This window comes from Acanthochromis polyacanthus, chromosome 14 (genome assembly GCF_021347895.1).
Source record: "Acanthochromis polyacanthus isolate Apoly-LR-REF ecotype Palm Island chromosome 14, KAUST_Apoly_ChrSc, whole genome shotgun sequence".
Classification (NCBI taxonomy): domain Eukaryota; kingdom Metazoa; phylum Chordata; class Actinopteri; family Pomacentridae; genus Acanthochromis; species Acanthochromis polyacanthus.
This window is the reverse complement of record NC_067126.1, coordinates 1,637,344-1,664,461: the sequence shown is the minus strand read 5'-3', so window position 1 is coordinate 1,664,461 and position 27,118 is coordinate 1,637,344. Positions and strand designations below refer to the sequence as shown.

General features: G+C 46.0%; 1 protein-coding gene across 1 annotated transcript in view; it reads right to left on the bottom strand.

Annotated features, from left to right (window-relative positions):
- ttn.1 (titin, tandem duplicate 1) overlaps positions 1-27,118 on the bottom strand; it is a 198,695-nt gene that overhangs the window by 30,307 nt on the left and 141,270 nt on the right. The window contains exons 166-182 of the mRNA XM_051959381.1: positions 26,764-27,066; positions 26,371-26,670; positions 25,990-26,277; positions 25,563-25,865; positions 23,675-23,977; positions 23,268-23,573; positions 22,321-22,608; positions 21,873-22,163; positions 21,166-21,453; positions 20,797-21,079; positions 19,972-20,279; positions 19,784-19,888; positions 19,472-19,669; positions 19,078-19,374; positions 18,378-18,965; positions 17,982-18,284; positions 35-17,314 (exon numbers count right to left, since the gene is read on the bottom strand). Coding sequence (XP_051815341.1) covers positions 35-17,314; positions 17,982-18,284; positions 18,378-18,965; positions 19,078-19,374; positions 19,472-19,669; positions 19,784-19,888; positions 19,972-20,279; positions 20,797-21,079; positions 21,166-21,453; positions 21,873-22,163; positions 22,321-22,608; positions 23,268-23,573; positions 23,675-23,977; positions 25,563-25,865; positions 25,990-26,277; positions 26,371-26,670; positions 26,764-27,066 — 22,032 coding nt within the window. The remainder of the gene's footprint in view (positions 1-34; positions 17,315-17,981; positions 18,285-18,377; positions 18,966-19,077; positions 19,375-19,471; positions 19,670-19,783; positions 19,889-19,971; positions 20,280-20,796; positions 21,080-21,165; positions 21,454-21,872; positions 22,164-22,320; positions 22,609-23,267; positions 23,574-23,674; positions 23,978-25,562; positions 25,866-25,989; positions 26,278-26,370; positions 26,671-26,763; positions 27,067-27,118) is intronic.

The window sequence follows — 27,118 nt, the reverse complement described above, 5'->3', positions numbered from 1 at the left end:
TAAGCTACAATCCCTCAGTTCATTCATATGTTACCTGTTATCTTTGTTCCAGCCTTGGCCTCCTGAGGCTCACCCACTCCATACTCATTTTCTCCAATAACTCTGAAGTAGTAGATGGCTCCCTCCTGCAAGTCTTCCACCTTGTAAGTCAGATCGTGGCAGTTGCTGGTCACAGATACCCAGGCCTTTTTACTGGCCTCACGTTTTTCAACATGGTATGCCTTTACTGCATCACCGCCATCATTCTCTGGAGGCTCCCAAGTGAGGGTAGCAGAATCCCTGGTCACTGCTGAAACTTTCACGCTGACTGGGGGTCCAGGAGAATCAAGCACTTTGACAACAATGGGCAGGGTTGCTTTTCCCAGTGGAGATTCAATGGTAACATGGTACTCTCCAGAATCATTTCTGTTTGACTTCTCAATAGTGAGTGAGGTGCTGGATTCTGTTGCTTCAATTGTTCCTCTGACTTTCAGGTCAACACCCTCCTTGCCCCAGGCTACTGATGGCACAGGTTTTCCTTTGAATGGCACATTGAGTGTAAATGCAGTGCCGTGCTTAACAATAAGTACTTTACGCATCTCGATGTCAACGTCAAATGATGGCTCTGAGGTTCTGTCCATTGCTGCAGCTGCATCTGAATATGGGCTTCGCACACTGCTGCCAACTTTGTTGATTGCCTTAACACAGAATTCATATTCTGCATCTGTCTTTAATCCAGTGATTGTGAACTCCAAGCTCTTGGTAAGAGGGATAGCTTCAACCCATCTTGCAAGTTCTTCAGGTGATTCAGGTACCTCCTCTTCCTCCTCCTCCTCATATTCCTCCTCTTCCTCAACCTTTGGCTTTGGTTTGTGGATGTAGTCTCTGTATTCCACACTGTATCCAAGGATGGGAGCACCACCATCATCTGCTGGTGGTTTCCAGACAATGGACACAGCACCCTTGGTTGAACTGATGATCTTTGGTTTGGTTGGACGAGAAGGAACAACCAGAGGATCCAATGCTCTGAATGTTGCAGATGGTTCACTTGGGGGACTCAAACCAGCTGCATTTTCAGCATAGACCCTGAAATCATACTCACAAGCCTTGCGCAGTTTGGTTGCTACTGCAGTACATTCAACAACTGGATCTCTGTTCACACGAACCCATCGCATGCCCGTCTTCTCACGGCGCTCAATCACATATCCAGTGATGGGACTGCCTCCATCACTAGCTGACTTGCACCAGGTGAGGGTCATGGAATCACCAGTTATAGTAGTTACATCAACACCTGCTGGAGCGGAGGGGAATGTGTAGGGATCTGTGATCTTTACAGGATCACTCTCCAGTGCCTCACCAGGTCCATGCTTGCTGACAGCCAGAACCCTGAAGATATATTCATTGCCCTTGAGCAGGCCGGTGACTTTGAAGTGTGTCTTTTTGACGTCTCCCTTCACCAGTGTCCATGCCAAGCGGCTGGTCTCGCGCCTCTCAACAACGTAATGAGTGATGTCAGCACCACCGGCCTCCTGAGGAGGACCCCATGACAGAGTGCACTCCTCAGCTGTGAGACCAGTAATTTGTAGGGGTCCTGCTGAGGGTCCTGGTTTATCCAGAATTACACAGTTTATTGGCATGGTAACTGTTCCTGCAATATTCTGAAGAGTCAGGGCATACTGCCCAGAATCTCTTCTGATGCAGTCTTTGACGATGACACATGTGTTGGAATCTGTTGAAATCATCTGGATTCTGGCTCTCAGCTCAATCTCTTTGCCATCCTTTGTCCAGGAGATGACAGGAGCAGGACGTCCAACCAGGTCAGCATTAATCTTCAGAGTTTCTCCTGCTTTTACATGCAGTGTTTCTCTGAACTTCACATCCATCATGATGCGAGGTGGATCCACATCATCCTTCGCAGTGATAGGGCCAGTGTTGTATGATGGTATGCTGAACAATCCAGCTGCATTCTTTGCAATCACACGGAAATCATACTGGCTGTTCTCTGTAAGGCCTGTCACATCATAGTGGGTCTCAGGCACATTTGTGAAGTTGCACCGTGTCCAGCGTCCTTCAGGAAGGTCTCTGCGTTCAATAATGTAGCCAGAAACTTTGGCTCCACCATCATACTCTGGTTTATCCCAAGATAAGGACACAGATGTTCTGGTAACTGCAGTAACCACAGGTGTGCCTGGGGGATCGCATGGATCTCTGGCTGCTACAGCTTCACAGGCCTTGCTGCATTTACCAATGCCAGCAATATTTTCAGCATAGACGCGGTATTCATACATCATGCCTTCTTCAATTCCATTGACTTTGTATTCTGTATCTTTGATCATTCCTCTGTTCATCTTTGTCCAAAGAATGCTAGAACGCTCCTTCCTCTCCAGATGGTAGCCCAAAACAGGACTGCCACCATCACTGACTGGTTCATTCCAGGTCACCAACATGTAAGACTTGGTAGCCAGTTTCACTATGGGTGTGGAAGGAGGTCCAGGTTGTTTGAAGTTATACATAGCAGTGATTCCAGGTGAATCCAGATATGTGCTCTTTCCATAACGATTAACTGCATAGATACGGAACTGGTACTCTGCTCCGTGTGTCAGGCGGCCAGCCTTGAAAGCTGTTCTGGCAACATTACTTGCTGCCATCTGCCATTCCTGTGTGTTTGTGTCTCTCTTCTCCACAATGTAATTGCTGATAGAGCACCCACCATCATATTCTGGTGGGGACCAGGAGAGTGTGATGCTGTCTGAGGACACAGCATCCACCTTTATTGCTTTTGGTGGACCTGGTTTATCGAGGACAACAACTCCGATATCTGATGTGACAGTTCCTGCTGCATTGGCCAGAGTGATTTCATACTTGCCAACATGTTCTCTGGTAGCTTCTTTGATGACAATTTTGGATGAGGTTGCAGTGTTCAAGATCGTCACTGATGATGTCTGCTTCAGGGGAAGGCCGTCCTTCTTCCAGGAAACAACAGGTTTTGGTCTGCCTCTTATTGGAATCTCAAGAGTGAGGTCATCTCCAGCTTTAACACTGTATGTGTTAAACAGTAAATTGACTGATGGTTCAATTCCAACATCCTTTGCAACTACAGGCAAACCAAGATCCTTTGGCTCACTCTTTCCCTTCTCATTGATTGCAACAACTCTGAATAAATAGGCTTCATTAGGAGTCAGATTGGGAACAGTTGCTTCTGGCACCTTGACTGTGCATGCTGTGCCCCATTTATCCCCAGTCTTAGGCTTGAATTCTACATTGTAGCACATTACTTTGCTTCCACCATCATGGGCAGGTTTTTCCCAAGCCAATGACACACTAGTCTTGGTCAAATCTACAAGAGTAACCTTGTTTGGTGGAAGAGGTACCTCAGACACTTTGATTTCTTTAGTTTCAACCATCTGTCCCTGGCCATATTCATTTACAGCACAGACTCTAAAGTAGAACATTCCACCCTCAGGCAAGTCTTCAATCTTAAAGGAGTTGGCTGTGCAGTTGCTGGTGACAGTAGTATATACCTTCCTGACAGACTCTCTCTTCTCCACAATATAGTTTGTGATTTTAGAACCACCGTCAGTCAGTGGAGTTTCCCAGCCAAGAGTCACTGAATCCCTCTTAAGCTCCTTCACAGCAAGCTTTTGTGGAGCACTTGGTGTATCCAAAATTCTCACTGCAACAACTGCAGACTTTGTGCCACTGCTGTTCTCCAGTGTCAATGAGTATTTGCCACTGTCAAAGCGGTTAACATTGTCAATGACAAGCATGGTGTATGAACTGGTGGTGTCGATTGCAGCACGCTCTGTGAGAGTGTCTTCAACCTTCTCCCATTTCACAGCAGGCTCAGGCCTTCCTCTGATGGTGACAAACAGACGCAGAGTTCCACCAGCACGGACTGATACCACCTTTCTGAGATCAGCATCAAGCTCGATCTCTGGTGCTTCTGCCCTGTCAGATGTAACCACTGTGCCGTGGACATTAGCAGCCTCTCCCACTCCCTCTGAGTTGATAGCGCAGACACGGAACTGGTACTCTCCACCCTCCTTCAGGTCTGTGATGGTGAGTTTAGTGGCTTGAATGCCAGTAGGTGGAGTGCACATGTTCCATTCCTTTTCAACTGGTGGTTCTACTGCTGGTGCTACTTCTGCCTCCTCTGCTGACTCTGGCAGCGGTGTATATTCCCTCATTTCAACAATGTAGCCCTTGATGTAGGCCCCACCATCAAAGTCAGGTTTGCCCCAGGACAGAGACACAGAAGACTTTGAATAGTCTGTCACCTTCGGATGGTGTGGAGGTCTGGGTGGTGTTGTAGCATTACATGCTCTGTAGAATAGGGACAGTTCACTGAGATCTCCCATTCCAGCCTCATTCTCAGCAGCAACATGGAACTCATAGAAGTGATCTGTCATCAGACCTGTGACCTTGAAGTGGGTGTCAGTCAGTTTCTGTCTGTTGCACTTTGTCCACCTTACACTGTCTTTGTCACGTTTCTCCAGATGGTAGCTTTCAATGTCGGCTCCACCAGTCTGTTCTGGAGCGGTCCATGACAGAACCATAGATTCCTTTGTTATCTGACTTGCCTCTGGAGTTCCAGGAGCAGTAGGTGGTTTGTAAGGATTGCGTGCAGTGATGGGTTCACTTTCAAGATAATCACCAACGCCATATTTATTGATTGCCCTGACTCTAAAGATGTATTCATTACCAGCAAGCAAACTTGTTACTTTGTGGTACAGACCCTTGATGTTCGGTGCAACCACTGTCCAGGACAACCTGCTAGTTTCTCTCTTCTCCAGGACATAATGACTGATGCTGGCCCCACCATCCAGAGCTGGCTCAGACCAGGCAAGGATACACCTGTCAGACATGACTCCTGTCACTTTCATGGGTCCGGTGGGTGGACCTGGTTTATCAAGGACTTTTACAGTGATAGGGAAAACTTTTGTACCACCCAGATTTTTGAGGACAAGGTCATAGTGGCCACCATCAAGCTTAGTCACATCTTTAATGGTCATGGCTGCACGTTTCTGTGTAGTTTTTACTTCAATGCGCAAGGCTTTGTCCATTTCCTTGCCCTCCTTTAGCCAGGCAACATCAGGAATTGGTTTTCCATAGATGTCTGCATCAAGAAGCAAATGTTCTCCAGCATTGACAACGATAACATCCTTGTATTTTGGATCCATTGAGGCCCTTGGTGGTTCAATTTCATCAGTAGCAGTAATTGGTCCAGAGCTGTCAGATGGCTCACTGAAGACTCCAGCTGCATTTCTTGCAATAACTCTGAATTCATATTGCTCATTCTCTGTCAAACCAGTGACTGTATACTCTGTCTCAATTATGTTGGTAAAGTTAGCCCTTACCCAGCGCCGATCGGGGGAGGATAGATCTTTCCTTTCCACAATATATCCATTTACTTTGCTGCCACCATCATACTGAGGCTTTGTCCACTGAATCTTGATAAGGTTCTTGGAAATAGATATAGCTTCTGGAGCACCAGGAGGATCACATGGGTCGCGAGCAACAAAGGAATCAGACACTTTACTGCATCTGCCAATGCCAACAATATTTTCTGCATAAACTCTAAATTCATATCCAATACCCTCCTCAAGATTACATATCTTGAACTGGGTATCAGCGATGAGAGTCTTGTTCAGTTTGTTCCACAGAATGCTGCTTCTCTCCTTGCTTTCCAGATGGTAACCGATAACTGCACTTCCTCCATCATTGACTGGCTCATTCCATTCAATGATCATCATTTCCTTGGTCGCAGATTTGATATATGGCGTTCCTGGAGGTCCTGGTGGTTTGTATGGATATTGCACCACAATGGCCTTGGAGTCCAGAGACACGCCCTTTCCATATCTGTTTTCAGCAATGATTCTGAACTGATACTCTGCACCAGTCTTCAGCTTGGTGACCTTGAAAGCTGTTCTGGCTAGCTGTGTGGTGACCGGCTGCCATGTTGTAGTGGTGGTGTCTCTCTTTTCCACTATATAGTTCTTTACCTGACATCCACCAGTGTACTCTGGAGGTTCCCATGACAGATGGACAAAAGTGTTGCTCACTTCAACAACCTTGACTGGACCCGTTGGCGGACCAGGTTTGTCAAGAATAATGACAGCCACATCCTCAGTGACTGTGCCAGCATTATTGGTAGCTGTTATTGAGTATTTACCAAAGTCTTCCTTACATGCTTCAGTAATTTGAATTACAGCCGTTTCTGGAGTGTTTAATACATTGACTCTGGATGTCACCTTCAAAGCCTGACCATCCTTGGACCAGGTGACTTTAGGTTTCGGCCTGCCAAGCACAGGAAACTCTAACTTCAGATCTTTTCCAGCAAGTACACTGTAAGTGTTGAATTGCATCTTAATGCTTGGCTCCATGGTCATGTCACTTGCAATAACTGGTGCAGCCAATGCCTTTGGCTCACTCTTTCCCTTTTCATTGAAAGCAATGACACGGAAAAGATATTCTGCTCCAGCTGTGAGGCCTTTGACAGTTCCGTCACATGTTTTTGTATTTGTGGCAACTCCCCACTTATCTGTACCCTTAGGAAGCATCTCAATTAGATATCCACCAATTCTACTGCCGCCATCATGCTGAGGTTTCTCCCAGGCCAGTGAAACAGTGGCCTTAGTGACATCAGTTAGGAAAACCTTTCCAACAGGCAGAGGCACCTCAGAGGCCTTGGAGGCAGTCTTTGTTTCAACAGCTTGGCCAATTCCAAATTCATTCTCAGCCATGACTCTGAAGTAGTACATAGCACCTTCAATCAAATTTTCAACTTTGAATGTGGTCTTGGTGCATTTTGTAGACACATTTGCATATGCTTTTCTGGTAGATTCCCGTTTGTCAATGACATAGTTCTTGATTTTGGAACCTCCATCAATCAGTGGAGCATCCCATACAAGAGTGACAGACTCCCTTTTGACATCTTTAACTACAAGGCTTTGAGGAGCCCCAGGTGTATCGAGGACCTTAACTGAAACAACTTCAGACACAGTGCCACTGCTGTTGGTCAGGCTAAGGGCATATTTTCCAGAATCACTCCTGTCGCATGAGTCAAGAGACAGCTGTGTGAAGTTGAGAGCTTTCTCAACCACTGCTTTTTCATTCAGGTCACCTTCATCCTTGGTCCACTTAATCTCAGGTGTTGGCCTGCCCTTGAATGGAACATGGATTCTAACAGATCCACCTGCTTTCACTACGATGCCCTTCCTCAGCTCAGAGTCAAGATGGATCTCCGGTGGTTCTACCCTTTCCTCTGGCTTAGCTGTTCCAGAAAGAGATGCCGGCTCGCCAACTCCCAGTTTGTTCAGAGCACAAACCTGGATCTTGTACTCCTGGCCCTCAGTAAGTTTGGTGATTTCATATTTGTTGACACGCAGGCCAGTGGGAGGAGTGACCATGGTCCATTGCTCCTCTTCAGCCTTGCAGACTTCAACAATGTATCCTTGAATGGTACTGCCACCATCAGATAGAGGCTTACCCCATGAGACTGTAATCGAAGTCTTTGTGGAGTCAATCACGTTCACATATGCTGGAGCACCGGGTTTGTACTTTGGATCACAGGCCTTGTAGTAAGAACTTGGAAGACTTGGTTCTCCTGCTCCAACTATGTTCTCAGCAGCCACTCTGAACTCATACTCATGACCTGTGGTGAGGCCTGTAACTCTGAATGACAGATCTGTGACCTTCTGCCTGTTGCATCTGGTCCATTTGATTCCAGTTCTGTCCTTCTTCTCAATGATGTAACTGATAATCTCACTGCCGCCATTAGTCTCAGGGGCAGACCAAGTGATGGTCATACCATCATGGGCAATGTTGGATACATCCTCAATGTGAGGTGAACCAGGAGGAACAAATGGAGTCTTCATGATCACTCCACCAGACTCTAGTGGCTCACTGACACCGTAACCATTGACGGCCATGACACGGAACATGTATTCATTTCCTTCCAGTAGTTTGGTGACTTTGTAGCTTGTGGTGTTACACGAGCTGGAAACTACAGTCCAGGCTAGACGGCTGGTCTCTCTTCTCTCAATGAGGTAATGTGAAATAGGACTACCTCCATCGTGGAGAGGGGCACGCCATACCAGTGTGCATCTATCTTCAGAGACTCCAGTGATGTGAAGGGGACCTTCACATTGGCTGGGTTTATCCAGGACCACAACCTTGAATGGAACAGTTTCACTGCCAGCCTCGTTCGTCAGCTGCAGCATGTAAACTCCACCATCAACTCTAACAGCGTCCTTAATGACAATCATGGCATGGTTTTCTGTGTTTCTGATCTCCAGTCTTAGTGTATTTTCGATGGGTTTTTCATCCTTGAACCACCGGATTGTAGGCAGTGGCTTGCCACGTGTGTCAGCATCAAGCTTGAATGTCTCTCCAGCATTAATGATAATGGTTTTAGTAAATGCAGGGTCAATGGAGAATTTGGGGGCCTCCAGCTTGTCACTTGCAGTGATTGGTCCACTGTTGTATGACGGCTTGCTGACGGTGCCGACAGCATTCTTAGCAATGACTCTAAAGTCATACTGTGCATTTTCAGTCAGACCAGTGACAGTAAACTGTGTCTCAATCACATTAGTGAAGTTTGCCCTTACCCACCTGCCCTCCGGCAGATCACGCTTCTCCACAGTATAGCCAGTGATGTTGCTGCCACCATCATACTCTGGTTTAGTCCATTGAATGACAATAGTATCTTTGGTCACATGGATGGCTTCTGGTGTGCCAGGAGGATCACATGGGTCGCGAGCAAAACAGCCCTCTGAGACCTTACTGCTTCTGCCAATACCAACAATATTTTCAGCATAAACCTTGTATTCATACTCAACACCCTCCTCCAGTGGGTGACTCTTAAAACTGGTATCATGGATAAGTGTCTTGTTGATCTTGACCCAGAGAATACTATTTCTCTCCTTCCTTTCAAGATGGTAGCCAAGAACAGGGCTGCCTCCATCTGACACGGGCTCATGCCACTCAACAATCTGGTGGTCCCTTGATAGAGACGAAATGAAAGGAGTGCCTGGTGGACCTGGCTCTCTATATGGGTACTGAGCTACAACAGCAGATGAATCCAGACCATGACTCTTGCCATAGCGGTTCTGGGCAATGATCCTGAACTGGTACTCGGCTCCGGTCTTCAGTCTACTCACTTTGATGCTGTTTCTAGCGCAGTTGATGCTCACATTTTCCCATGTTGTTGTAGTAGTATCTCTCTTCTGCACAATGTAATTTGAAATTTGGCATCCACCATTGTGTTTTGGTGGGTCCCATGAAATAGTGACACTCTGTGTTGTGATTTCATCAAACTTCACGGGGCCAGATGGAGGGCCAGGTTTGTCCAGTACAATGATTTCAACTGTTGTGTCTTTCTTTCCAGCTGAGTTAGTAACGTTGATGCCATACATGCCACCATCATCACCTGCTGCCTCCTTAATGCTCAGTGTTGTATGTGCTGGTGTATTGAGAATGTTGACTCTGGTAGTGAACTTCAGAGGAGCTCCATCTTTAGTCCATGTAACTGCAGGTTTAGGACGTCCAAAGATGGGAATGTCAATGTTCATGTCTTTGCCCACATGCACACTGTAGCTGCTGAATGCTGGACGGGCATCTGGCTCAAAGACTAAGTCTTTGGTCATGACTGGACCTGCCAGGACTTTGGGGTCACTCTTTCCCTTATCATTGATTGCTGTTACTCTGAACAAATACTCCTCTCCTGGGTTCAGATTGGAAACAGTGGCCTCCATTGTCTTAAATGTGTTGACACCAGACCACTTCTCCTGGCCCTTCAGCTGCACCTCCAGTAAATACTGCATGACTCTGCTACCACCATCGTACTCGGGCTTCTCCCAGGCCAAAGAGATGCTTGTTTTGGTCTGATCTGTAACACTCAGATTTTTTGGAGTCTGGGGCACCTCTGAGACTTTAAGAGCATCGGCAGTTCCCACAGGCAGGCCAACACCATGGGCATTCTCAGCGAGGACTCGGAAATAGTAGCTGCAGCCCTCCTGGAGTGGTTCTATCTTCCATGAAAGAGCATGACAATTTGTTACAACAGCTGCATATGTTTTGCGTGTACTTTCCCTCTTTTCAATAATGTAGTTCTTGATCTTGGATCCACCATCCAGCAGAGGTGGTTCCCATACCAGTGTCACTGATTGGTTCGTAATTTCTTTCACTTTAAGATTAACAGGAGCGCTGGGTGTGTCGAGAACACGGACAACGACAAAAGCAGATTTTGTTCCGCTGGAATTCTCAGCAGTGACTGTGTACTTTCCACTGTCATTTCTGCTCATCTTATCAATTACAAGGGATGTATAACTGCTGGTAATCTCAACCTGAGCAGTCTCCTTAAGCGCAGCTTCATCTTTGTCCCACTTGATGGTAGGAGTGGGCCTTCCTTTGATGGGGATAAACAGTCTAAGGGAGGTGCCGGCTTTAATGGTCACTATCTTTCTCAGCTCTGGGTCAATGTCAAGGTCTGGCTCCTCTGCCCTGTCCTGGGCAACAACAGCTCCAGAGACATCAGCATGTTCACCAACGCCCACTTTGTTTATAGCACATACTCTAAACTTGTATGCCTGGTTTTCCTTCAGATTTGTAGCCTCAAACTTTGTCTTCTTGACACCTGTTGGTGGTGTGCACATTGTCCATTCCACAGCTGGTGCTTCTGTTGGTTCTGCTGCCTCTGTGGTAGTGCAGCACTCAACAATGTATCCCTGAATCTCACAGCCTCCGTCACACGCCGGCTTTCCCCATGACAGGAACACTGATGTTTTCGTTGTGTCAGTGACTCTTGGATTGTGTGGTGGGCCGGGCACAAAGATGGGATCAAGAGCTTTGTAGAATACAGTTGGGGAGCTTGGGTCACCTACACCAACAGCATTCTCAGCTGCAACTCTGAATTCATAACTATGACTTTCAAGGAGTCCAGTGACCTTAAAAGTCAAATCAGTGACAGTTTTCCTGTTGCATCTCGTCCACCTCACACCTTCTTTGTCATGCTTCTCAATTACGTATCCAGTGATCGGACTGCCCCCATCTTCAGAAGGAGCCTCCCAGGTGAGCAACATTGAATCCTTTTTAATATCTGAAATTTCTAAGCTCTTCGGTGATCCAGGTGGCAGGTACGGATCCTTGATTATGACAGCAGCAGACTCAAGTGGTGCGCCTATTCCAAACTGGTTGACAGCATGAACTCTGAAGATGTACTCATTTCCTTCAAGGAGCTTAGTGACTTTTAGACAAATATTTTCCACTTTTGGGTCCACAACAGTCCAGACAAGTCTGCTTGTCTCTCTTCTCTCCACAACGTAGTGAGAGATCTTGCTGCCACCATCTTGCAGTGGTGGCTTCCATGCAAGGCAGCATCGGTCTTTGGTTATTCCTGTAACAACAAGAGGTCCTTGTGGTTCCCCAGGCTTATCTAAAACAACCACATTGACCTTTACAGCCTTTTCTCCACCAGGATTTTTCAGCAGCAGAGTGTATTCGCCTCCATCAGAAAGTTTTGCTTCTTTGACAGATATAAAAGCTTTGGTGGGTGTGTTTTTAATTTCTCTATGAATAGTATTTCCCAGTTCCAACTCTCCCTTCATCCAGTGGATAGAGGGTAGTGGTTTTCCATTAACATCTGCATCAATTTTGAAGTTATCTCCAGCATTAACCACAACAGTCTGTGTGTACTCTGGGTCAATGCTGAAGCGTGGTGGTTCAATCTCATCCCTAGCAGTGATAGGGCCAGTGCTGAAAGAGGCCAAACTGAAAACACCAGCGGCATTTCTGGCAATAACACGGAACTCATATTGATTATCCTGCACAAGTCCAGTGGCTACATATTCTGTCTCAATGACATTAGTGAAGTTAGCCTTCAGCCAACGACCCTCAGGAAGCTCCTTCTTTTCCACAATGTAGCCTGTGACCTTTGCACCACCATCATACTCGGGCTTGGTCCAAACAATGGTCACAGAGTCCTTAGTAATCTTTGTTGCCTCAGGAGTGCCGGGAGGATCGCAAGGATCTCTAGCCACCTGTCCTTCAGATACTTTGCTCACTTTACCTATTCCAACAATATTTTCAGCATAAACTCTGTATTCATACTCCATTCCTGGCTCCAGACCAGCAGTCTTGAAGGTCTGGTCAGTAATAAGAGACTTGTTGAGTTTCACCCACAGAATACTATTTCTCTCTTTACGTTCAAGATGGTAGCCCAAGATAGTGCTTCCACCATCATTCACAGGCTCATTCCAGGCCACCACCATGCTGTCTTTAGTGCAGGCTGCAATGGATGGTGTTCCTGGGGGTCCTGGGAGTTTATACGGATATTGAGCCACAATACACTCTGATTGGAGAACTGGACCTTTTCCATATCTGTTTTCAGCTGTGATTCTAAACTGATACTCAGAGCCAGTCTTCAGCCTGCCTGCCTTAATTTTGGTCCTTGCTAGGTTGGGAGATACAGTCATCCAGTTAGTTGTAGATGTGTCTCTCTTTTCCACAATGTAGTGTTTGATGGTACAACCACCATCATACTCTGGTGAATTCCAGGAAATGGTTACACTGTCAGAAGTGACCTCCTCCACCTTAACTGGACCGCCTGGCTGGCCTGGTTTGTCTAGAACAACAATGCCAATATCTGCAGTTGTTTCTCCTGCTGTGTTAGTGAGAGTAATACGGTAGTGTCCAACATCATCTCTACTAGCCTCTTTGACGGTGAGGTTCAGCATTGTGTCTGTTGCTCCAAAGTTTACTCTTGTAGTTCTCTTCAGAGGCTGACCATCCTTTACCCAGGATACAGCTGCTTTGGGACGTGCAACATATGGAACCTCCACTGTCAGGTCTTCTCCTGCTAACACACTGAATGTGTTGAACAACATTTTCGTAACGGGTGCAATCACAAGATCTTTTACGATCACAGGAACACCAATCTGACGTGGGTCACTTGTTCCTTTCTCATTTCTTGCTGCTACACGGAACATGTATTCTTCACCTGCATTTAGTCCACTAATAGTCGCTTCTGTTTCTTTTACAATCACAGCCTGGGACCACTTATCAGCACCCTTAGGCTGGATCTCAACAACATAACAGCCAACTCTGCTGCCACCGTCATGCTCTGGCTTCTCCCACGAGAGGGTGACACTGTTTTTGGTGACATCCTTGAGAGTAATTTTGCCAGGTGGCTGTGGTTTCTCTGACACTTTAACTGACTCCCCAGTCTCAATGGGCAAGCCAATGCCATATTCATTCTCAGCTAAAACTCTGAAGTAATAGTTGCATCCTTCCAGGAGCTGGTCAACCGTGAAGGTGGTATGATGACAGTTAGCACTGACTGTGGCATACGCTTTTCTTGTAGACTCACGTTTTTCAACAATGTAGTTCTTAACCTTGACTCCTCCATCATTCACTGGTGGATCCCAAGTCAGAGTGACAGCTTCATTAGTTACAGCAGTTATCTTCAAATTCTGTGGAGCACTTGGTGTATCAAGCACCCTGACTTGAACTGTAGCTGTCTTGGAGCCAGAACTATTTTCAACAGTAAGATTATACTTCCCACTGTCAAATCTGTTGACATTTTCAATTACAAGTGAGGTGTATGATGTTGTGCTGTCAATAGTTGCCCTCTCAACAGGTTCCCCATCTCCTTTTGTCCATTTAGTCTGAGGAGCTGGTCTGCCTCTGATAGGAACAAACAGTCTAAGTGAGCAGCAAGCTCTAAGACTGACCACTTTACGGAGCTCTGCATCCAAATCGATCTCAGGTGGGAGGAGCCTGTCCTCTGCCTTGGGATTGCCAGGTACAGATGCTGCCTCTCCAATTCCTTCACTGTTGACAGCAGAAATGTTGATCTTGTACTCCTGGTTCTCTTTCAGATTAACAATGGTGAAGGAGGTTGCAAGGAGACGTTCTTTGGGTGTAACAATGGTCCATTCCTCATCGTCCTCCTTTCCAGATGGAATGCATGTCTCCACAATGTAGCCGGTGATTTCAGAACCACCATCATACACTGGTTTGTTCCAGGCAACAGTAATTGAGGACTTGGTTGTGTCCAAGATTCTGGGGTTGCATGGAGCACCAGGCTGGTAGAGTCCATCAGTGGCCTTGTAGAATGGACTAGATGCACTTGGTGCACTAACTCCAGCAGCATTCTCAGCAATTATTCTGAATTTATATTCATGTCCAACAACAAGGCCTGTTGCCTTGAATTGTAGATCTTTGACCTTTCTCTTGTTGCATTTGACCCAGCGCAGGCCTATTCTGTCTTTTCTTTCAATATTGTAATTGGTGATGGGAGTTCCACCATCACTCTTCGGTTCTTGCCACATAAGAACCATTGAATCTTTAGTGATGGCTGTCACCTCAGGATTCTCTGGAGGATCTGGAATCCCATATGGATTGTCTGCAATAGTAGGTTCTGATTCAAGGGCCTCACCAAGTCCATACTTGTTCAGTGCTATAACTCTGAAGATGTATTCGTTCCCTTTAAGCAGCTTGGTCACCTTGTGTTGTGTAACTTGCAAGTCTGAAGCCACATTGGTCCAAACCAGTCTACTTGATTCACGCTTCTCGATCACGTATCCTTCAATCTTGGCACCGCCGTCATCTGCAGGTGGAGCCCAGGTAAGAACACAGTTGTCAGCTGTGACATTAGACACCTGAAGAGGTCCAACTGGTGGCCCAGGCCTGTCAAGGACTTTAACATTAAAGATGTGCTTCGCAAATCCACCAACATTTGTGGCAGTCAGAACAAACTCTCCTCCATCTGATCTGATGGAATCCTTGTTGGTCAGGGTGGTTGTCAATTCAGTGAACCTAACATCCAGTTTCATTGTGTTTTCCACCTCCTTTCCATTCTTGGTCCAAACCATAGATGGGATTGGTTGACCAGCAATATCAGCATCAAGCCGGAAGGACTCGCCTGCCTTTAGCAGAACAACATCCTTAAAGATGGCATCAACCATAATGCGTGGTTCGATAATGTCGTCTTTGCAGGTAATTGGGTCTGACGGCTCAGAGGGCACACTCACTGCGCCGGCTGAGTTTCTGGCTATAACACGGAATTCATAGGAGGCATCCTGAGTCAGCCCACTGACAGTAAACGCTGTCTCAATGATGTTGGTGAAATTGGCTCTGATCCAGCGACCGGTAGGCAGTTCTCTCTTCTCCACTGTGTAGCCGGTGATTTTAAAGCCACCATCATACTCAGGCTTTGTCCATTGAATAGTAATGACATTCTTGTTGACAAATATTGGCTCAGGCTGACCTGGTGGGTCAACAGGATCCAAGGCCAGAATTGGTTCGGAGGCTTTGCTGGATTTACCAATTCCAGCCATGTTTTCAGCCATGACACGGAACTCATAAGCAATGCCATCTTCAAGCCCAGTGGATTTAAAGAGGTTTCCTTTCACAATACCCTTGCTGATCTTATGCCACATGATACTGCTTCTTTCCTTCCTCTCAACATGATAACCGATGACTTCATTTCCACCGTCAGACACAGGCTCGTTCCAGCCAATCGTTATTGAGTCCTTGGTAAATGCAACAACACCAGGAGTACCAGGAGGTCCAGGTGCTTTGAATGGATAGGCAGCCACCACTGCCTCTGAGGTGATGGGAGGTCCAACACCATATCTGTTCTTAGCCTTTATTCTGAACTGGTACTCTGATCCAGTGGTTAACCGAATGGCTTTGAACATTGTGCGGATGATAGTGGAAGACAGCTCGGTCCATGTTTGAGTGGTGGTGTCTCTCATCTCCACCACATAGTTGTTGATGGGAACACCTCCATCATTCTCAGGAGTTTCCCATGCAAAAATGCAATAGGTACGAGATATCTCCACAATCTTAACTGGCCCTTTAGGTGGCCCCGGTACATCATGCACTTTAACAATGATGTTGTCTGTGACTGATCCTACGATGTTCTTTCCTGTCATGGTGTACACACCACTGTCGGCTCTGTTGCATTCATTGATGCTGAGAGTAACAGTAGCAGCTGTAGTTTCCACATTAGTTCTCTGTGTGAGTTTCAGAGCTGCTCCATCCTTTTGCCAAGAGACAGTTGGTCTAGGACGTCCTGTAACTGGAATCTCAACCTTGATGTCATCTCCTGCCTTGGCAATAACAGTCTTCTGACAGACACCACGCAGGTCGAACTCAGGCAGTGAAGTAGAGTCTCTGACAACAATGTTTTTACTCTCACGTGGAACACTTCTACCAGACTGGTTAACGGCCATCACACGGAAAATGTACTCTTCATTCTCATTGAGATTCTTCACTGAGAAATCCATGGTTTTAACTGTTGTTACATGGGCCCACTGATCAGTTCCCTTCTTCTGGGCTTCCAGGACGTATCCTGTAATTCTGCTTCCACCGTCATGCTTGGGTTTGGTCCAAGCGAGGCTCACAGAGTTCTTGGTGATATCAGTAGGAATAATGCTTTCAGGTGGAGTTGGTGCCTGGGATGCACGGATTGGATCAGAAGTTTCACATGCCTCACCAATGCCGTACTCATTCTCAGCAGACACTCTGAAATAATACTCACAACCTTCACCTAGCTCGTCAATTTTGACTGAAGTGGTCGGGCAATGTGTAATAGCAGTAGCAAAAGCCTTGCGTGTTGATTCCCTCTTCTCAATGATGTAGTTTGTAATCTTCGCTCCACCATCAATGAGAGGCATCTCCCATTGAAGTGTGATGCTTTCCTTGTCAATCTTGACTGGTTTAAGGTTAAGTGGAGGTCCAGGTGAATCCAGAACTCTCACATGTATATCAGCACTCTTCTTTCCAGTTGAGTTTTCCAGGGTAAGCTCATATTTGCCTGCATCAATCCTTGAACTCTCAGGAATGATCAACATTGTGAAGGATTCAGTACTGTCGATGACTGCACGTGGGACAGGGCCTCCCTCCTTAGACCAGGTTACTGTTGGTGTAGGACGTCCTTTGATTGGCACAAACAGTCGGATGGAGCAGCCAGCTCTAACAACAAGGGTTCTTCTCAGCTCAACATCCAGCTCCAGGTCAGGCTCAGCTGCACGCTCCACAATCTCAACCAGCTCCTTAGTTTCAGCAGGTTCACCTGCTCCCTTTGCATTAACAGCACTAATTCTGAAGTAATATTTTGCACCAGTTTCCAGCTCAGGAACAACAAACTCTGTGATCCTCAGTGGAGATGGAGTATCCTTAACCCATTCTTCTGCTCCTTCTTTCTTGTGTTCAATCACATATCCTGTGACTTCAAGTCCACCATTATCAAGAGGTTTTCCCCAGTTCAGAGTGGCTGTGGTTTTGGTTGTGTCTGTAACTCTTGCGTTGACTGGCGGTCCAGGTGGATCTGACAGACATAAAAAAAAGTGATTAATGTTTTTGTTTTAAAACTTAACTGTGTAAACTGCTGATTTTGTTTCATTAATTTGAAGCGTATGAAATCATAGGTAGTTTTCCACAGCAGGAACTTGCAGGTCATTTTAGGCTGGATCAAATCTTTGACGGTGTTTCGACCACAGGAACTGTCCCTGTAGAACCTCTTTTAGCACTCTTTTCAGGGAGAAAATAGTAAATATTCCAGAATGGATACTCCTGAGCAGTTGCAAAATTTGATTGCATGATCAGTTAAATTCGCAAGAGACAAATTCTGATTAGTTAAAGTCAGAAAGGACAACAAACACTATTTTTCTGGACCTCTCAATCTCGTCGACGGCCTGCAGTCTTCTCCTTTTTTACATCACCATTCACAACTTAAAATTATCCATGGAGGCTAACATAACAAGCCTGCAATGTTCTATTTTCTATGCAGAATTAGGTTTGCTCCCAACAACTACCATATGTTTAAGTGCACCAGCAGTTCTAAACAGAAGGCTAAAAGGGCCATTTAGGGGGTGTTCCCGTAAACGTTTGCCCCACTTCACACTGATTTCCTGCAGTGGAAAGTCACTGAATAATAATATTGAATTCTGGCAGTCCACATGGCTGTCACAGCTGAAATGCAAATTTTTACTTACAGGCAACGACTATTGTTCTGACTGTCATAGATGGTTCACTTGGCTCTCCGAAACCAGCTTTGTTCTCAGCAAGAACACGGAACTCATACTCAACACCCTCAGTGAGGCCTGTGACTTCGTAGGTGAGCTCAGTAATGGATTTCTTGGATGCCCGGAACCACCTCATACCCTTCTTCTCCTTCTTCTCAACACAGTAACCTATGATGTCACTGCCTCCATCCTCAGTAGGTCTTCTCCAAGTTACAGTTGCTGAATGTCCATTAACCTTGTCCACTTCTGGTTTAGATGGGGGACCAGGAGGACCTACATACATAGACAAAAAGAAACATATACATTAACCTGTGGTAGCCTGTAATCTCCCAGATGCAAAGAAACACATAAATTAACTGTACACACCAAATCTATCCACCATCTTGACTGCCTCAGAGTGAGATGGCTCGCTGGCTCCATACTGGTTAACAGCAGACACTCTGAAGAAGTACTCGTTGCCCTGGATGAGCTTGGTGGCCACATAGTGACAGTTGATGACCTTCTCTTCCAGGACGGTCCAGAGCAGCCGGCTAGTCTCCCGCTTCTCCAGTGTGTAATACTTAATGGGAGATCCGCCGTCCTCAGTAGGTGCTGTCCAGGTGAGAGTCACCTTTTCAGAGGAGACACCGCTGCATTCGATAGGTCCAGGAGCACCGGGAACATCCAGAACTTTGACCTTGACAGTTTCCTCCTTTACACCGAAGGGGTTGCTGGCAGTGATTGTGTACTCTCCAGAGTCTTTCCTTCCGGCATATTTGATGGACAGAGTGGAGGACGTGGCAGTCGTCTCAATGTGAACAATGTCAGAGGGCTTAAAGTACTTCCCTCCCTTTGACCAGCAGGAAGTCGGTGCAGGTTTGCCCAAAATGCTTGTGGCAGTGATGACAATAGTATCGCCGGCTCGGACGGTCAGACCCTCCATCACCTGGGAGTCGATAGCAATAGTCGGTGCCGCTGTTGGAGAAAACAGGAAACATTTAGGCTTTCATGCAGTATGCCAAGTCTCTACCTCAGTGCCATACTGTGACTGGAGGTGCTCAGAAGGGTTTAAATGTCTGCATCTCACCATATTCATCTGTGCAGATAATAGTATCTGTCTGCTCTGAGGGCGGGCTGAGAGCGCCAGCGGCATTCTTTGCCCTGATCCTGAACTCATATTTGCAACCCTCCTGCAAATCTGTGACAGTGTATGCAGGCTCCACGACATTCACGTTGTTGGCCTTCACCCAGATCTTAGAAGGCAGGTCTCGTTTTTCAACGATGTAGCCGGTCAGCCTGTGGCCACCATCAAACTGAGGCTCAGTCCACTGCAGGGTCACAGTGCTCCTGGTGATGCTGATAACATCGGGTTTACCAGGTGCATCTATTGACACAAATATAAAAAGTATGAGCGCATCGTTTCAGATTTACAGAATTAGTATTTTTTATACTTGTCCAACTCTCAGTCTTTCCAGACTTACCAATGGGATCCAAAGCCACCTGTGGATCGGTGGGAGCGCTCGGTCTGCCGATACCAGCCAGGTTGATTGCCATGACTCTGAACTCATACTCCAGCCCTTCAGTCAGCCCGGTTACTTTGTGTTCCTTCATCCTTAGAGCAGCTGGGCTTGCCCTCTTCCACAACATACTGTTCCTCTCCTTGAACTCAACATGGTAACCTGAACAAAAAACACATTCTGGTCATGATACGTACACTTCATACAGATGTGCTAAGATAAAAAGTACAAAGAATATGATAACTCCATGACATTAAGTAGCCCAACAGACAATACCTGTGATGGGGGATCCTCCTGTCTTCCTGGGGTCAGACCAGGCCAAGTAAGCTGAGTTGTGGCGCATGCTCACGATCTCAGGAGGAGCAGGAGCGTCAGGAACATCTGTTGAAAATCAGTCAGAAAAATGCCGTTTTTAAGTTCAGCACTAATTCAGGCTTTAGAAGACATCAAGCGCTGTCACTTACTGAATGGATGTTTAGCTACGAGGGGATCAGACTTCAGCCCCTCTCCAACGCCGTACTTGTTCTCAGCACAAACTCTGAATATGTACTCTGTACCCTCATGGAGGCCAGTCACCCTCATGCTGTTGGTCTCCACAGTGGAGGACACGGTCACCCACATGTTGGTGATCGAATCCCTCTTGTCCAGGATGTAGTTGGTAATCTCAGAGCCACCATCATCCTTGGGAGCTCCCCACTTCAAGGTAGCACCGTCAGCAGTAACGTCTTTGAACTTAACTGGTCCAACAGGGATGCCAGGTTTACCCACCACCCTAAAAGGAGACAAAGGAATCATTCTTAAATCTGTTTTGTGGCTCAGGTGATGGAGGGCAGTCCAACTAAACTGTGATATTTCATTAAATTCACCAAAAAGATAAGGTAAAGCAAATAAATAAATCTGATGAACTGCAGGCTGTCAACAAGGAGCCTCCAGTTTTTCCAGTGTCTGTAACACCTGTGGGCACTTGAAAAAATGATGGACATGTTGACTCCATTTTTGTTTTCAGTTCTTAGTAAACTAATAATTTAACTTTTTTTTCTTTTTTCTGACTTCTCTCTCTTTCTCCATTGTTGTTCTGTTTCCATTGAGGTGCAGGACTTTAGATTAAAGTGAAAAATGAGGCCACAGTGAGGAAAAAAGTTGACAGCAGCAAATAATGCCAAGAAACTGTTTGTAGTTCATCGGGTTAAATAGAGTCAGTGCATGAATAGGACAGTGTGATCTACTTTAAGGAAAATATTCTTCATGTTGTGTTGCAGTTTCTTCCTTGATAGTTCTGTGAATCCCACCTGATGAAGATGGTGGACTCCTTGGTTCCAGCACTGTTCCTCAGGGTGATAGTGTACTTCGAAGCATCAGTCCTCTGGCAGTCCCTGATCAGGAGGGTGGTGTTGACTGCAGAGGACTCAGCACACACCCGACCGGTGTCTGTCAGGTCTTCATCATCTCCCTTCTTCCATGAGACCTTGGGCGTAGGTTTGCCAATAAGTGGGATCTTCAGACGGACGGTGGTACCTTCTTTGGCAATGTAGCACATGTTGGGCAACTCCCTCAAGTCACAACTGGGATGAACTTCAGAGGGAAGGGAAACGTATGTTATACCCCATGTTGAACACTAAACATATTTTCTCATAGGTTTCATAAATATGGACACTTACTGATCTGGTCTTTAGCAACCACCGTCAGTTCCCTCGCGGCACTCTCTCCTGAGTCGTTTACAGCTTTGACTCTGTAGTTGTACTCTCTGCCCTCCACCAGGTCCTTGGCGCTGTACTGCATATTCTTGGATCTCATAAGCTCCTTGTACTTGTCGTCACCGTTGAGGACCTCCAGCACGTAGCAGACGATGCGGCTGCCACCATCTGTGAGGGGTTTCTTCCAGCTCAGAGTACAAGAGTCCCTGGTAACTAGCAGGGTTTTGAAGTCCATGACAGGCCCAGGCTCCTCTGGAGAAGTAAACACAAGTGAGTGTGATATTTACTAGAACAAGAACAAGTACAAAATCCAGTGGTGTATGTCTGCAGCACAGGATGCTGCATTTTGACATCATGATGAAATATCTTGTGAATTTTGCTATACAAATATGCATTGTTATTTTACCCGAAAATGACCTAAATATGCTTATTATGCAATTTGGTCAACATGCAGCACTCAGCAACCAAGGTTAATTACAGATAGGAAGTACTACTTGGCTTGAATATGTTTTCAAACTGCAAGTACCCGGGCAGAAAGTAGTATTTTAGGTGGAATTTGAGCACACTTAAGCTATCACCCAATGCAGAAGGTGGGGTTGTCATGAAAAACAAAGGTCCTAGCAGCATGCTGCTGACATAATTTTGACAAAACTGATGATTGTCTAACCTACCTGATGCTCTGACTGAGTCAGCTGTCTCGCAACGCTCTCCAGGGCCAAGCTTGTTGACGGCTGACACTCTGAAGCAGTAGGACCGTCCAGCATCGAGGTCTGGAACCTTGAATGCTGTCTTGGCGCAGCTGTTGGAGACAATGGACCAAGCCTTCCTCTCAGTGTCACGCTTCTCCACAATGTAGTGAGTGATTTCAGAGCCACCATCAATGAGAGGAGTATCCCAATAAATGGAGGCGCTGTCCTTAGTTGATTCCTTCACCATCAGGTTGACTGGTGGTCCAGGAGTGTCTGCAAAGATACAACCACACCTTTTAAAAGCATCTCTTACAATATACTCCTAAGCCTAGAACGGTTTTCTCATTTCAGTCACTTCGTTGATTATAGTCACTGCTAAGAAGCACACAGTGGAGTAATGCAAATGTGAAAAAATAAGTTCTGTACTGACCCAACACTTTGACAATGATGGTGTACATCTTCATGCCAGCCGTGCTGTCCAGGTTCAGGATGTATTTGCCAGCATCATATCGGTTCACATTCTCTGCCATCACCATGGTGTCGACACTGCTGGATTTGATGACGATGCCCTGTCGGTCCTTGATGTTGGTGTTCATTTTTGCCCAGGTGATCCTGGGAATGGGACGGCCCTTGATCTTGGCCTGCAGCTTCATGGTGACGCCAGCTTGCAGCTCCAAACCGTCCTTCAATTCGGCACTCAGCTCTGCCTCAGGAGCAACTACATTAGGACACAGAGGATGCTTTTAGTGAGGACTGCTACTGCCACAGCAGGCAGGAGATGTAAGGAAGATAAAATCTACTGGATCAATTAAATAAATGCAGTTTGACTCAAGAACAGCATGTATAGGAGCTGTTGGAGATACATTCAACATGCTGAACATCTTCCACAGCAGATGAGGAGAATATTGTGAAAAACAGACTATGGAGAAGTTGTGGAAATGTAAATAATTAAATCACTAAAGCATGTGATGCCCTGCTTTTTGTCCAGGGTTTGGAACACCTGTGGACACTTAGCAAAACACTGGGCATGCTGATTCCATTCAACTTATATAAAATTTGCTCCCCAAAAAAATGTGCTCTTTTCTGATTTGTCATTCTTTGTCATACTGCACAGACATTTCTGAGTTCTCTCTCTTTCTCTATGGTTCTTCTGTTTCCATAGAGCTGCAGGACTTTAGATTGCAGTGAAATTGAGCCACAGTGAAGAAAAATGAGACAGAGACAAAAAATAAATAAACAAGGACAAAGAAACTGCTTGGTGGTTAACCAACTAAAAAAAAATCCAGATTTGTTATGTCGATGATACTGTGTTCTACTTAATTCATTGTAATACAGAATTAAAATAAACGCAGCTCAGAAAGCCGAAGTTGTACGTACCAATGATGTCCTTGGCGACATGTTTGCCGGGTACTTCAACTGGTTCGCCGAAGCCGACTTTATTGACGGCAGTGATGCGGCACTGGTACTCTGACTTGTCGATGAGGTTCTGGATAACATAGCTAGTCTCCTGCAGGTTTCTGGGGACGTTGCAGCGAATCCAATCTGTGGTGTCAGTCCTCTTGCACTCCACCAGGTATCCAATAATGGGGCTTCCACCATTGTTGGCGGGGACGGTCCAGGTGAGACTGATGGTGCTGTGGGTGGTGTCAGTTACACTGGGATTCACAACAGGTCCAGGAGGAGCTGGGAAAGAGCACATTGATTTAGATTCCATCCATCATGCAACACAGAAAGGACTATGCAGAGGTTGGTTTTTTTTTACAGGTAATGAAGCTGATACTCACTGATGGGATTCATTGCAGTGACACCAGCAGAAGGCTCGCTAGGTTTGCCGAGCCCGGCCACGTTGACAGCAATGACTCTGAACTCGTACTCGACTCCCTCTGTGAGGCCAGTAACTTCCAGATTCCTTTCTGTCATCGGCTTCCTGTTCAGCTTGGTCCAGTTCATGTCCTTGGTTTCTTTCTTTTCCAGCATGTAGCCCAGGATGGTGGACTTTCCGTCATCGGCAGGCTCCTTCCAGCTCACCGTCATACGGTCTTTGGATACGTTGGTGATTACTGGGGCCTCACATGGGCCAGGGACAGCTGGACGTGACACCAGAGGACAGGTTTCAATTCAGACTAGGGGACACATATTTCACTTTCTTTCCTTGAGAGATAATCAGCCACATTAACAATCAAGTCATCAAAATGAATAAAATAGATGTGACTGTTTTCAGGATGCTGATTTTTAACCATTTTTAACCGAGGGCATACACTTACATCAGCGATATCAGGAATAGATAGAGCGAACACTAGGTATTTTAACTACATATTGTATATCAATTAATAGTTACCAGACCAGACCAGTTTTTAAGAAACTTTCATAAAATAAGCCTGAGCCTAAGGGTGTTTTCCTGCCACTGTCACCTTTGGGCTGCTCTGGGGGTCAGGCATATGGGTTCTGTAAAGCATCTTGAGACAATTTGAATGTAATTGACGCTATATAAATAAAATTGAATTGAATTGAATTGAATAGAAAGATATAATTTAACAAGCGCCCTCCACACTCAGCATGCTGAGCTCCAGGAGTGCTGCTCATCCCACACTACGTGGATGCTGGCTGGAAGTCATTAACCATCACAGAACTCCATCGTGTTGGCCTGTTGCTAACTGACTCACAAAGACCGAAAAAGGCCTCCCCCTTACACAATAATCAAAATTCAAACAAGCAAACAAGACACAACTTAATCACTTGAAACTACTAATTTAACAATGCGGATTCTAACATTAACGTTATTTTAGGCAAATGAGCTGCAGTCTTCCACCTTACGAAACAGTTAACCCTTTAAGCTTCAGTCAATTCCAGCCGTTTTCAGTACAAAAAATCGCTAATATTCTATTTTTAAATAAAAAAAATTACGAAAAATACGGGGAATATTGGACGCGCATCGGGAGGTGCATTTCCTTGAAAACGACCGATTCGTGGATTTTATACCGACTTCAGGACATGTTTTGGATAAAATAGTTTACTGGCTTGTGTCATCTGGATGTCCAAGGTTGGATTATGGCCGTTTTTTGTGGAATCTTTTCATCTGTGTGTAATAATGAACCCAGAAATGTGAGTCGCGCTGTGTGCGTTGAAGCCGTGTATAGAGAACGGATGGATGAATATTTGTTTTTGTCGGACAAATGTGTTTTTCTCACCCGCTGTGGTAATCACATCTGAAAGTGGTTTATACCGGCGGATTCATGAGAATCTAAGCTTTCCATCGGCGTATAGTGTTTGTATAATCGCGTTTGCAGCCGTCGGACATTCTTGAAATTCCTATGCAAATTAGTAGGTGTACCGCCGGCAGTACACCTACGACGCACTGAAGCGTAAAGGGTTAAAGGCTCCACGTGATTAAAAAAACACCGGGTGCTACAAATAATGACCAACATGTCTTCGGCTATCAGTGTCCCTCGTCTTCTAATTGGTTAAATTACGATCTGCATTCAATTAATGTTGAATCATTAACATCCCTACCTCAGACATCAATAACATATTTCAAATTTGAAATAAGCAACCAAATCTGTAATCTGTGATGAGAATTGTAGCAAACTGTAGCACTGACTGCTAAAGTCTTTCACTTCTGTTAATGTTGTCATGTCGTGTATGAACTCAGACAAAATGCTGGTGGTAACTCACTGAATGGGTTCTTGGCGATGACAGGGTTGGTGATCAGGGGGTCTCCAACTCCCCACATGCTTTCAGCACGGATTCGGAACTGGTACTCATGACCTTCAATTAGCTTCCCTACATTCAACTCAAGAACGTCACCCTTGATCTTGGCAGAGACCTGGGCCCACTCAGCTCTGCTGGTCTCACGCTTGTCAACTATATAGTTATGAACAGCGGCACCGCCGTCCTTCAGAGGAGGCTGCCAGGACAACTTGATGCTGGTTGCCAACACTTCAACGTATTTGGAACTGGCAGGAGGCCCGGGCACATCTAAGGAGACAAAGAATTTAATGTGACTACAGTCTGTAGATAGGGTTAACTAGCTAGCTGACAACATTCAGTATCCTGGTACAGTTTTAGCTGATATCCATGATGAGAAAACAATGATACTTACCAAGGACGACGACTTGGATCTCAGCTGTCTTGGAGCCGCTGGCGTTGTCAGCCGTGATGGTGTAGGTTCCTGTGTGCTCCTTGGTCACAGCCGTCATCTCCAGCTGGAAGTGATGCCTCTGCTGGGTGATTACCTGGCCCTCTCCTGACTTCAGGCTGTCATCACCTCTCTTCCAGGTCACTCTGGGCATGGGCTTGCCGAAAACGTCAGCCTCCAGGAGGATTGTGGTTCCAGCCTTAACCTTCAAACCCTTCTGCATCCTGGCATTAAGCTCTATCCTTGGAGGAACTGCATTTTGAAAAGATAAGGTGAATAAATACACAGCTCAGGTACATTGGCTTATGAGCATGGACATAAGGGCTTTAAGTCAAAACCTCTTACCGTTCTCAGCACAGACCAGGACTGGGTCTGTTGGCTCTGAGGGTTTGCTCATGTTGACAGCAGTTTTGGCAATTACTCTGAACTGGTACTGCAGGTCTCTTTCCAAGCCAGTCACTGTGTACTCCTCTCTTGGCACATTCTGGCTGCTGGTGTTACAGCGTATCCAAGTGTCTCCTGGCACTCGCAACGCCTCAACATAGTAGCCAATGATCTTGCTTCCACCATCGTTCTTGGGACGGGTCCAAACCAGAGTGACAGAATTCTTGGTTACATCCAGGATTTCAGGTTTGCCCGGAGTGTCTGTGACACAAAAAAGACAAATGAGTCAAAGTAAGAAACACATTTAAATAAATAAAATAAAGTCTGTTTCACAGGTGTTGGAGGCAAACTTACCGACTGGTGTTCTGGCAGTGACAAAGTCGGTCTTCTTGCTTGGCTTGCCCTGGCCAGCACGGTTGATGGCGGATACTCTGAAAGTGTATTCCAGGCCCTCGATAAGGCCAGCACATGGGTACTCAGTGGTGCGGACAACAGTGTCGTTGGCCTTCACCCACAGCAGGCTGTTCCTCTCCTTACGCTCAATGTAGTACTCTGTAATGGGGCTGCCGCCGTCGCTCTCGGGTTTATCCCAGGCCAAGAACATGCAGTCCTTGTTGGTCTTGTTGATGTGACAGTTGAGCGGCTCGCTGGGAACATCTAGTGACATAAAAACAAATAAAATTAGTGTTCTGAATTAGATACAGACCTG